The sequence below is a fragment of the Loxodonta africana genome, chromosome 12 (genome assembly GCF_030014295.1).
Source record: "Loxodonta africana isolate mLoxAfr1 chromosome 12, mLoxAfr1.hap2, whole genome shotgun sequence".
NCBI lineage: Eukaryota > Metazoa > Chordata > Mammalia > Proboscidea > Elephantidae > Loxodonta > Loxodonta africana.
The window spans coordinates 85,191,428-85,204,504 of NC_087353.1; the positions used below are offsets into that span (position 1 = coordinate 85,191,428).

At 42.4% G+C, this 13,077-nt stretch overlaps 1 protein-coding gene across 2 annotated transcripts in view; it reads left to right on the top strand.

Moving 5' to 3' along the window:
- SGF29 (SAGA complex associated factor 29) overlaps positions 1–13,077 on the top strand; it is a 43,557-nt gene that overhangs the window by 22,974 nt on the left and 7,506 nt on the right. For both annotated transcript variants that reach the window (XM_003418838.4, XM_023558907.2), the window contains exons 2-4: positions 5,252–5,342; positions 10,866–10,941; positions 11,614–11,686. In XM_003418838.4, coding sequence (XP_003418886.1) covers positions 5,268–5,342; positions 10,866–10,941; positions 11,614–11,686 — 224 coding nt within the window. In that variant the 5' untranslated portion in view covers positions 5,252–5,267. The remainder of the gene's footprint in view (positions 1–5,251; positions 5,343–10,865; positions 10,942–11,613; positions 11,687–13,077) is intronic.

Genomic DNA, 13,077 nt, shown 5'->3' on the forward strand with positions numbered 1-13,077 from the left:
CCAGGGCCCCATATTCAGCCCATGGTAACCACTACTTTGTTTTCTGTCTCTATGTATTTGTTTTATATATTTCATGTAAACGGGATCATACAGTATTTGTTCTTTTGTGTCTGAATTATTTCAGTTGGCATGATGTTTTCAAGTTTCATCCATGCTGTAGCATGTGTCACAGCTTCATTTCCCTTAATGACTGAATAATATTCCATATTACCTATACACAGGCAGTCCCCAGGTTATGAATAATGTGGAATATAAATTCAAAAGAGGCATCTCTCCTAAAGTAAAATGGCTACACTAGTGCTAAGGCAAGGAGCCCTGGTGGCGCAGTGATTAAGCAATCCGCTGCTAACCAAAAGGTCGGTACTTCAAACCCACCTGTTGCTCCATAGGAGAAAGATGTGGCAGTCTGCTTCCATAAAGAGTTACAGCCTTGGAAAACCCTATATAGCATTGCTGTGAGTTGGAATTGACTTGATGGCAGTGGGTTTTTGGTTTTAACATTAAGGCTCGCTATAACCTTTCACACAGATTCGAGCACCATTGCTTAGGACCCAACCCTGTTATTGAGGAAATGTTTTCTTTATGGTCAGGGTCTGTAAACAAACCTTATCTAAATTCTTTTGTGTTAGATCTCCCCAGGAAATCTTACACTCTGAGCAAGATAATGTTTAACAACCTGTTCCCAACAGTATGTATCATGCCATTGTCATGCCATTGTTTAGTGATGGTCACGAGACCCCCCCCCCCCAGCCAAATACCAGTTACCATCAAGTTGATTCGGACTCATAGCAATGCTATAGGACAATAGAACTGACCCTTAGGACAATAGAACTGACCCTTAGGGTTTCCAGGGAGTGGCTGGTGGATTGGAACTGCTGACCTTTTTTTTAGTTAGTTTCTCATACAAAAATTTATACACATATTATTATGTGACCCTACTTGCCATCCCTATAATGTGATGGCACATTCCCCCTTTCCAACCCGGGTTTCCGATATCCATTCAACCGGCTCCTGTCCCTTTCTGCCTTCTTATCGTGCCTCTGGACGGGAGCTGCCCATTAGTCTCCTCTATCTACTTGAACTAAGAAGCACACTCTTCACGAGTATCATTTTATGTTTTATAGTCCAGTCTAATCTTGTCTGAAGAGTTGGCTTTGGGAATGGCTTCAGTTCTGGGTTAACAGAGAGTCCATGGGCCATGTCTTCTGGGGTTCCTCCAGTCTCAGTCAGACAATTTTCTGGCCTTTTTACGTGAATTTGAGTTCTGCATCCCACTTTTCTCCTGCTCCATCAGGGACTCTCTGTTGTGTTCCCTGTCAGGGCAGTCATTGGTGGTAGCCGAACTGCCGACCTTTCGGTTAGCAGCTGAGCTCTTGACTACTGTACCACCAGGGACCAAATACCTTATAATTACGTCTTTTAGCCAATAAATATATTCCAGCTGTATTAATGTAACCAATAATTTTAAAAATCAGCTTTGTAGGGACTGAAAAAGAGACTAGTACACCGATGTTCATTGCAGCACTATTCACAATAGCCAAAAGGTGGAAACAACCAAAATGCCCATCAACAGATGAATGGATAAACAAAATGTGGTACATACACACAATGGCATACTACTCAGCCAGTAGGAGAAATGAAGTTTTGATACATGCCACAGTATGGATGAAGCTTGAAGACATAATGCTGAGTGAAATAAGCCAATCACAAAAGGACAAATGTTGTATGACTTACATAAGAAGACAAGAAAAAGCAAATGTGTAGAGACCAAAGTTTATTAGTGGTTACCACGGGCAGGAGGGAGAGGGAAAAAGGGGGTTAACAGATGATGGAAAAATCACATTGATTAAGGGTAGGGTTCACAGCTAATTATTGTAAGTGCTGTCAATAATTTGTACACCTGTAAAAAGTTGTCTTAGGCTGGGTTCTCTAGAGAAGCAAAACCAGTAAAGCATATAAATTTATATAGAGAGATTTGTATCAAGGAAACAGCTCATGAGATTATAGGTGTTGGAATGTCCCAAGTCCTTGGATCAGGATAGAGGCCTTTCCCAATTCACGGAGCTGCAGAAGCTGGTGAACCCAAAATGAGCAGGGCTCCTGCCCACAGGCTGTTACGGTGGAGGAATCCCCGAGGTTGACAGGCAAGACCACAAGGTTTCTCCTGAGTCACATAGCTGCAGGGGCTGACAAACCCAAGATAGTCAGGTCGGGGAGCAGGACTTTTTCTCACAGGCAGTGAAGATTGGCAAATCCCAAGATGGACAGGTAAGCTGCTAGCTCAAGTCCCAAGAACCAGAGGTCAGACAGGAGACAGCTGCGGGATCCAGAACAAGCCAACAACTTTTGCAAGGCAAGCAGAAAGGAAGTAGGCAGCAGAAGGTGGAGAGGTGAAGGCTGAGGGAGCTGTGAGCTGCCACAGGCTCCACCCCTGCCGGTACTACTCAGCAGATTTCCATCATGGGGTGATCACATATCAGATTTTGACAGAGAAGTGAGCACAACATTATATGACTGCCAAAACACTGGGAATCATGGCCCAGCCAAGTTGACACACAATCTTAACCATCATAAAAGTTGAATTGGCGAAGTTATGTGATTGATATATTTATAACAAAGACAAACACAAAAATAGTAGCTGCTGAGGCTGCTTATGTACAACCAAATACCTCGTAGGATTTGGCTCCTTCGTTTGGAGGTTTAGGGTCATGGTTTCATGGGACATCCCACTTAATTGGCCTAATAATGTATTTAATGCTTCTGTTCTACCTCTAGTTCATTGCATAGTGCCTGGGGTCTTAAATGCTTGCAAACAGGTATCCAAGGCACAACAGTTGGTCTTTATTCATCTAGAAGAACAGAGGAAGAACGTGAGTCAGGAATAGGAGGAGGATATGGAATGTATGGCTAATAGCCTCCATGAACAACTGCCTCATTTGCCATGAGACCAGAAGAACTGGATGGTGCCCAGCTACCCTTATTGAACATTTTGATCAAAGATTCCATAGAAGAATCTTTGATCAAAAAGGGAAAAATGTAGAACAGAATCTCAAATTCTCATGGACTGCAGACTTTCTGGAGCCATGGAGGGTAGATGAACCCTTGAAACTGTTGCCCAGAGGTAATCTTTGAACCTTGAACCAAAAATATCCCCTGAAGTCTGCTTAATACTGAACAATAATTTAGCTTAACTAGTAAAAAAAGGTCTGTCTTGAGCATTATGCTCTTTAAGAACTATATATGTGGGATCAAATTGACAATGGCAAATCCAAAGGTTGGATGGAACCTTAGGGGACAGTGAGTTTATGTTAATGAGGGAGGAACAGCTCAGAAAAGGAGGGTGAGAATGGTTGCACAACTCACAGAATGTAATCAATGTCTTTAAATGGTGATTAGTGGTTACCAGGGACTTGGGTAGGGAAAGAATGGGGAGTAGAAATGGTACATGTAGAAACTGTTGAATTAGTATATGTTTTGCTGTATATATTCTCAACAATAAAATAAATTAATTAAAAAAAAATAAAAGATAGGTACAAAATTCAATTTTGGAAGAATAATGATCTCAATCTTTGGTGAAAATCGCCGGTTTATGAAATAAAGTAAAAAAAAAATTTCAACAACAAAAAGAAAAATCACACTTCGCTTTGTCCTACCTTTGACTGACCTCAGTCATTGTAAACTAATCAGAATATTGTTCTTTGTAATTCCCTCTATGGCACTATACTATGTGTGATTTGCACTCCTTCCCTTGAATTCATGACCTTCAGACCCTGAGGTTTTCAGGATTTCCCCATTCAAATAGTATTTTGGCGTCAGTAAACCTCTTTGATTTTACTTCAGTAGTGTTGGACAGTCTTTTCTCTACAACAGGAATGTCTGACCGTAGTTATGAACCAATCCCTGTAAAGCCTATTGTATTAAAAATTTGAGGTACATGAAATGATTCATAATAACAAATGGGTGCTACTTGCAACATGCATCAAAACATTATTATTATTACTGTATTATTATGTTAAAATGTTTTAGTGTATCTGGAAGTGCTTCTTTAATGTTTTTTTATGTATAGAAATGTGCACTATATACTAAGACAGACATTTAAGTAACTGATATTAGATACAAACTATACCTAACTGTTCCAACTTACATGTAAATATGACTTAAAGACAGACTTAGGAACGGAACTCATTCATAATCCTTGGACTGCCTGTATCGCATTTTATTTATTTATCCTTTCTTCTGTTGATGGGCACTTAGGTTGTTGCCATCTTTTGGCTATTGTGAGTAATGGTGCAATGAGGTGAGAGGAGGGGCACAAGTATCTGTTCGAGTCTCTGCTTTCAATTCTTTGGGACTATACCTGGGAGTAGAATTGCTGTGGTGATGGTTAATTTAACTTTTTGAGGAACTGCGATACTATTTTACATAGCAGCTGTACCATTTTATATTCCCACCAGCAATAGACAAAAGTTCCAGTTTTTCTATGTGCTCACCAATACTTGTTATTTTTCATTTAATAATAGCCATTCTAGTGGGAGTAAAGTGATGTGTCCTTGTAGTTTTGATTTGCATTTCTGTAATAACTAACGATATTGAGCATCTTTTCATGTGCTTTTTGGCAATTTGTATGTCTTCTTTGGAGAACTGCCTATTCAGATCCTTTGCCCATTTTTTTGATTGAGTTGTCTGAGTTTTAGAGGTTCTTTATGTGTTCAAGATATTAAACTCTTATCAGATACATGATTTCCAAATATTTTCTCTCATTCTGTAGGTTGTCTTTTCACTTTCTTGATAAAGTCCTTTGATGCAAAAAAGTTTATTTCAATGGAGTGCAGTTTTTCTATTTCTTCTTGCTTATGCATGAAAAATACGAGGTCCTGAAAATTTACCCCTGTGTTTTCTTCTAAGAGTTCTATGGTTTTAGCTCCTATATTAAGTCATTGATCCATTTTGAGTTAATTTCCATATATGGTGTGAGGTAGGGGTATTGGAATCTTTTTGACTCCTCAAAACCATAGTAGGTATATCTATTTCACAGTTAAAAAATGGAGACTAGAAAGCTTGAATCATTTGTCAGGATATTAGCAGCAGAGCTGGGGCTAGGGGGTACTATTTTTGGAAGGCTTTTAATAAGTATGCCTTGACTTGGTTGAACGGACTGAATAAAGACATATTACTGGGTTGGGGTAAAATTCCAGGACAACTTGCCGTTAAGGCCACTAATGAGGCTCTCTCCTGTTCCCCCCACTCCTAGGCACCCCTTATATACTATGGCCCTCGTGTCTGCTGACTCCCGTATTGCAGAACTTCTCACAGAGCTCCATCAGTTGATCAAGCAAACCCAGGTAAAAATCACAGCCCTCCATTCCTGCTGAGCTATAGAGGGAGTGAGAGATGGGGATTGTGTTAAGAGAGATTGGATGTGCAGGAACCGAGATGATATAATGAAGGTGAGAGGAGGGGAGTTTGGGATATGACTAACATTCCTGATGGATTTCCTGTCATACACAGGATTTCATGATTCTTGGAAGGTACAGTTCAGTGGTTTTTAGTATATACGCAGAGTTGTTCAACCATCATTGCTATCAGTTTTAGAACATTTTTATCACTCAGCAAAAAAGCCTCTTACCCATTACCAGGCACTCCCTTTTTCCTTCCAGCCTCTCCCAGCTATAGGCAGTCATTAATTTACTTTCTGTCTTTATGGATTTGCCTATTCTGAACATTTCTTAGAAATGGAGTCATATAATATGTGGTCTTTTGCGACCAGCTTCTTCTACCCAGCGTGATGTTTTCAAGGTTCGTCCATGTTGTAGCAGGTATTGGTACTTTATTTCTTTTTTTTAATAACTTCCCATTCTGTCCTCCCCCAAGTCCCTGGTAACCACTAATCTATTTTCTGTCTCTATGCATTTGCTTATCCTAGATATTTCTTAAGGAGTTCTGGTGGCACAGTGTTTAAAGTGCTTGGCTGCTAACTGAAAGGTCAGCAGTTTGAACCTGCCACCGCTCCACAGTAGAAAGATGTGGCAGTCTGCTTCCATAAAGATTATAGCCTTGTAAACCCTATGGAGCAGTTGTACTACTCTGTCCTATAGTGTTGCCATGAGTCGCAGTCGACTCGATGGCAATTGACTTGTTGGTAGATATTTCATATAAATGGGATCATACAATATTTGTCCTTTGGTGTCTGGCTTATTGCACTTAGCAACTTCATTTTGTTTTGTTGCTGAATAATACTCCATTGTATGATATTGTGAGAGTCCCCAAGATGACCCTCAGGTTCAGTGATTTGATAGGACTTACAGAGCTCAGAACAGTTGTTATACTCACGGTTACAGTTTATTACAGTGAAAGGATATGGATTAAAATTAGCAAAGGCAAAAGGCTGCACAGGGCATAGGTCAGGAGAAACCAGGCACAAGCTTGGTCATCCTCTCCCAGAGAAATTGTACAAACAGCTCTTAATTCTCCCGGCAAACGTGTGTTAACACATGGAATATTGCCAACGAGGGAAGCTTACCCGAGCTTTGGTGTCCAGGGCTTTTATTGGAGTCATTCATGTAGGCATGGACCACCTGCATAGCTGACCTTAGTCTCCAGCTTCTCCAGAGGTCAAATTGATATTGCAAGTAGTCCAAGGCCCCCACCATAAATCACACTGTTATCATAAACCCTCTGGTGGAGCCAAGGACCCAGGTAAACCAAGACACTCTTATCAGGCAGGATATTCCAAAGGCTTAGAGGTTATCTGCCAGGAGCAGGGCAAAGGCTAGACCATTCTTTGGAACATGCAGGCTTTGAACAGCCCAGGGTTTCAGAGTTAATCCTTTACTGCACAGACCACCCCCCTGGCCCGTGGCCTAGGCGCTCTTAAAGCAAAACAATCATATTTGTCTGCGCATATGTATTTAGTATAGTATAAGAGATACAACGATAGTATTATATGGAAGAGTCCGTGTGGGGTAGGGATTCAATTAAAGAGACAACTCATCTGTTCTATAGACAACTGTATCTGTTCCTTGACCTGCTTCTATTTGTGCCTTATGATAAGCTTGGCAGAACTATTTAGCATAGAAATTAGCTGATGATTAGCTAAGTTCAGTTCTTCCTCAGGCCAGTCATTTTTTTATCAGTATTATATCCAGAGGAGGCTTTGACTCAATCTCCCGGTACATTTGATCGTCAACATCAATATTATCATATGGCTTATTTACATAACAGAGCAGTTGAATCTCACCAACAATGCCAGTGTTACACAACATCACAGGATGGTCGTGATATAATTCAGTTTCATTACAGAACAAATCAGACTTACAGAAGTATTTGCTATGCCTTCCCAACAAAATCGGCCCTTGCCCATATGGCATATATTATTATGGACAGGGAGCCCTGGTGGGGCAGTGGTTAAGAGCTTGGCTGCTAACCAGAAGGTCAGCAGTTTGAATCCACCAGCCACTCCTTGGAAACACAATGGGGAAGTTCTACTCTGTCTCATAGGGTCGCTGTGAGTCGAAATCAACTCAACAGCAACAGTTTTGGTTTGGTATTATGGACAGGTATTATAATAATTAGCCATGATTTAGTTACTCCTGGGGTTCAGGTCAGTTGGGGACAAAGCCAGTCACCCTGTCTCAGTTCATAGGCTTGTACTGACGCTGGTTTCCATTGTGTGCTGTTACATAGCAGGCCCCAATCTCCCTGCAACGGGGAGGACACGGGCAGTATTCAGGATAGTTCCTATCCCTGCCAGTGGTACTACTCAATATGTCTTATTTTGATTTATTTTGGGGCAAGGGCAGTCATAATGCATTGATGTAAATTACACGTGGCCCCAGAGAGCGTACAAAGGTTTGAAGGTCCGTAAGATTCCCAGAGGTGTTCCCCTTGTGCTTCAGAGCTAGGATCCAGGGCCATTGCCCATGGCTACTTCAGCCTGCATCTATAATAAAATAGTCCTGAGGCCCTATTGGGCCAGGATACAGGCCCTTTCCCAACACTAGGACCTAGCGTTATCCGGCATTATTTGTTGAGTTTTCCTGGCCCACTACACTAAAGCCTCAGCATCTTTTCAGGCTGACTCCCATCATTTTCTTGTCTTTTAGAAGAGAACTCCCTCTAATCTGCTTATTCTAGTTAATAAATATTTTTCCTGATTAAAATTTATTATGGATTGAATTGTATCCCCCCAAGATATGTGTTATAAATCCTAAACCCTGTATCTGTGGTTATAATTCCATTTGGGAATGGGTTGTCTTTGCTATGAGACAGCATTAGTATAGGGTGTGTCTTTTAAGTAAGGAGTCCTGGTGTTTTAAGCCAGTCTCTTTTGAGACATAAAAGAGATTAACAGGCAAGTGAGAGAAGCTGAGATGGGGGAAGAGAGATGCCAAGCCACATGAATATCAGCCAGGAGTAAGAAGCTCAGAAGAGCCAAGGACCCTACTCTAGAGCCAGCAGACAGAGCATGCCTTCTCCTAGAGCTGGCACTCTGAATTCAGACTTCTAGCCTCCTAAACTGCAGGAAAATAAATTTCTGTTTGTTAAAGCCACACTTGTGGTATTTCTGTTATAGCAGTACTAGATAACTAAGACAAAAGTGAACCTAGTTTTTCACAGGATGCCTAGGCTGGCACCTGTCTCCGCTAAAGCCCTTTTTGCTATCTTGTGGGCTAGTGTTCAATCCACTGTGCATGTTGTTGCCGTTGTATACTAATGGCCTGAGTGCAGTTAGGATACATATTTGGTCCCTAAAATTGTTGGGTCCCCCCATACTAGGGTTAGATGAGTGGTAGTCACACCTAGATGTAATTTAGTTTGAATATGCCAAATGTCCTCCCATAGCCTACCTAGTCTCAGGGTGGGACTCTTCCCCAGAGGAAATCACACCCACCATGTGATGCCTACTACTACTTCAGTCCCATCAGAAACTTGTTTTTTTTTTTTTTTCCTACCTAATAGCTTTCCACTCACAAAAACAGAGTGATTTGTATTTGTGCACAGCACACAAGTCCAATGGCCTAGTAGGGAGTAATTCCTGGAAATTCCTTCCCAAATGAAATCCTTTGTAGTACATACAACTTGAAAACAAAAGTCAGAAGATACTAGCACATTACTTAAGTTTCATTCAGCCATCAATAGTTGGACCATGTCATCATCATATCTTAGTATGACCAACATGTCTCCCAGAACAATGCCACCCATGTTTGCAGGCTTCCATTCGACCTTTTCAAAAGCAGCAGTCTCAGCAAACACATGGCTTCATCTTTTCAGGCATCTGGTATAAATGTGCTAAAAAACAATATTATTCTCTTGCTCTGAGCCTCTCTTGAGTCACCAGTGTAATATTAGATTTCCCTCATTGTATAACCCATTTATTTATGCCTTTACCCTCAGCTATTCTCCTTCTATTTGCCGCTGATTTTTATCGAAACTTCTCCACCTTTGGAAAAGATGTTAGATCTGGCCATTGTGTTGATCCAGCATGTTGGCAGTGATACTAGTCTAGTATGAGCCTCCCCTTCAGTCTGCTCCTGTTCATGTAGGGTAGGGTTACATAGGTACTAGACTAGTTGGCCATTTCTGCCTCTAGGCAATACAGCTGTCAACCGTATTCAATTCACTGTCAACCCCAATTTTGCCAGATGGGACGAATCCACTCCATCAAGCCCTTAGGAATTCTGGCATAAAGGTTTAAAGGTATAGTTACAGCTTCTTGCTTAGGGACTGTTATGGATTGAATTGTATCCCCCCAAAAATGTGTATTCCCATGATTCCCAGTATTATGCAGTTGTCTACCATTTTGTGATCTGATGTCATTATCCTAAGTGTTGTAAATCCTAACCTCTGTGATGTTAATGAAGCAGGATTAGAAGCAGTTATGCTAATGAGTCAGGACTCAATCTACAGGATTAGACTGTATCTTGGGTCAATCTTTTTTGAGATATAAAGAGAGAATCAAGCAGAGGGAAGTCGGACTTCAAACCACCAAGAAAGAAGAGCTGGTAGTGGAGTGCATCCTTTGGACTGAGGTCTCTGTGCTGAGAAGCTCCTAGACCAGGGGAAGACAGATGATAGGAACCTTCCCCCAGAAGCGACAGAAAAAGAAAGCCTTGCCCTGGAGCTGGTTCCCTGAATTCAGATTTCTAGCCTCCCAAACTGTGAGAGAATAAAACTTCTGTTTGTTAAAGCCATCTACTTGTGGTATTTCTGTTACAGTAGCACTAGATAACTAAGACAGGGACCATCCCTGCTTCCAGCACCCATAGTTGCGGCCCTGGTCCAGGGACTACTGCATCAGGGAGGAAAAAAGAAAGTTGAGGTGATGTGGGGAAGACTTGTACAGCATCCTCTCTCATTCCCTCTTCCCCAGAACAATTGTCCCTAAATGTATGGGTTAATTTCTGGATTCTCAGTTCTATTTCCTTGGTCTCTATGTCTCCCCATATACCAGTACCACACTGTTTCTATTACTGTAGCTTTGTAGTAACGTTTGAAATCAGGAAGTGTGAGTTCCTCCAAATGTATTTTTCTTTTTCAAGATTGTTTTAACTCTTCTGGGTACCTTGAATTTCCATACAAATTTTAGACTCATCTGGTCAATTTATGCAAAGAAATCAGTTGGAATTTTGATGGGGATTGCACCGAATCTGTAGATAAATTTGTCTTGATAAGGGAGAGTCTATTTATGGTTTAACCTTCTTCTCTTTTGTGGTGCTTTTGTATTAATCAGGAAAAAATCCTTTGAACTCATCCTGACTGTGGATTTAGGAAATGAGGGCCATATTTATCGGGCCTCTGGCCTGGGATGCAGGTGCCACAAAAGGATGAAGGGCCTCCCTCTTGTCCTGTGGTTCTTATCTTTGCAGGAAGAGCGTTCCCGGAGCGAACACAACTTAGTGAACATCCAGAAGACCCATGAGCGGATGCAGACAGAAAACAAGAGTGAGTAGCTGGGCTCAGGAAAGGAAGGGGATGGGAGAGGGGAGCATGGCTGTTACTGACTTGGAAGGGGACCTTTGCATGTACCTGCCATATTCCAGAATGAACTGTTCCTTGGGCCAGAGAGATAGTCTTAGGCTGGGTGACCTGAGGTGACTCAGGAGACTGGTGGCAGACTGCCAATAGTAGGGAACCTTAATATCCCTCAACTTTGGGGACTGGAGAGTCAGTGAAATGAGGATACATCCAGGGAAACCCCTGAGAACACACGGGTACCCCGGTCCGCCGGTGTTTTCTAGAGCAGAGTGTCCCTTCAGTTTGTCTGCACGTGCACCAGGGTGTCGACACCTCAGATCACAGGTGACAGACTCTTGAGTTGGTTCTTTCCAACCCTGAGTAGCTTTGAGAATTGTGTGTTTCCCCCAGTGTGCTGACAAACATTTTCTGCATATGTCACGATATAGAAACGGTTAAAAGTGCTCTCCTAGATGTAGTGATGGCATTGGTACTGTGGAAGTGTGAGCTCATTGAACATGGGGTTATCAGCCTCAGGAAGCACTTCTGACCAGTAAAGCTCAGACCTCGGCCCCTGGCCTCTCTGATTTCTGGTGTGCTAGAGGCAGTGCCACATTACTGCCACTGCCCTTTGCCTCTTTGTCCATGTTCACTCTGCAGTCTCTCCCTATTACCGGACAAAGCTGCGTGGCCTCTACACAACTGCCAAGGCCGATGCAGAGGCTGAGTGCAAGTGAGTACCACCTACTCTGCCAGCCATTCCCTCCCACATCCTGGGCACTGGCTACCAGCACCTACGCACCGCAGCCCCTGCCTGCCTATCCCCATGGATGAGTAGATTCCCTACTCTCCAGCCTCCCCTTTGGGTCCCACCTTCCCCAAAGCCTGCTTCTAGGCCCCCTCTTCCCCTGGGCCCTACTGCATTATAGATGGCAGCAAGGTGTGCATCAAATTCATCCCAGCTCTGCCATTTACTAGCTTGTGACCTGGGGCAGTCACTTCAGGTGAGACTCAGTTGCTCCATCATTAAAGTGGGATAATGGGATAATAAAAAACAAAAACCAAATCTACCGCCATCATCAAGTCGATTTCAACTCATAGTGACCCTAAAAGACAGAGTAGAACTGCCCCGTGGGTTTCTAAGGCTGTAAGTCTTTCTGGAAGCAGACTTCCACATCTTTTTCCTGCAGAGCAGCTAGTGGTTTCAAACCACCGACCTTTTGGTTAGCAGCCAAGTACTTTAACCACTACACCACCAGGGATCCATATGGGATAATAGCTACCTAAAAAAAAGCCAAACCCCTTGCTATTGAGTCTATTCCAACTCATAGTGACCGTATAGGATGGAGTAGAACCACTTCATAGGGTTTCCAGGGAGTGGCTGGTGGATTCAAACTGCTGACCTTTTGGTTAGCAGCCAACCACTGTGCCACCAGGGCTCCTAATAGCTACCTACAGAAGTGTGAACAAAATAGTATCTGCCATTCTACAATGCCTATAAAGTGCCTAATACCAGTGTTTTTCAAACTCTTTTGGCCATGACCCATGGTAAGAAATACATTCGCTACTGTAGCTCAGTAATAGTAAAAACTAACTCCTATATGGCAGTTAACTGTGTGCCGGGTACTATTCTAAGCATTTTATACACTGACCTCATTTAACCCTCACAGCAACCCTGTGAGGTAGGTTGTGATATTACCCCCATTTTACAGCTGAGGAAACTGAGGCACACGGGATTACGTAATCTTCTGAAAATTACTTAGCCAATAAGTGGGGAGCCTGATTTTTTAACCGAAAGTCCATATTCTGAAAATACCACGTTATCATGCCTTTCCACAGAGTACCAGTCTTAGGCATCTAGAGCTGCTATAACAGAAATACCACAAATGGATGACTTTAACAAAGAGAAGTTTATTCTCGCACAATCCAGTAGGCTAGAAGTCTGAATTCAGGGTGCCGGCTGCAGGGGAACGCTTTCCCTTTCCATCAGCTCTGGAGGAAGGTTCTTGTCATCAGTCTTCCCTTGGTCTGGGAGCATCTCAGCACAGGAACCTCAGGTCCAAAAGACGTGCTTTGCTCCTGGCACTGCTTTCTTGGTGGTCTGAGGTCCCTTTGTCTCTCTGC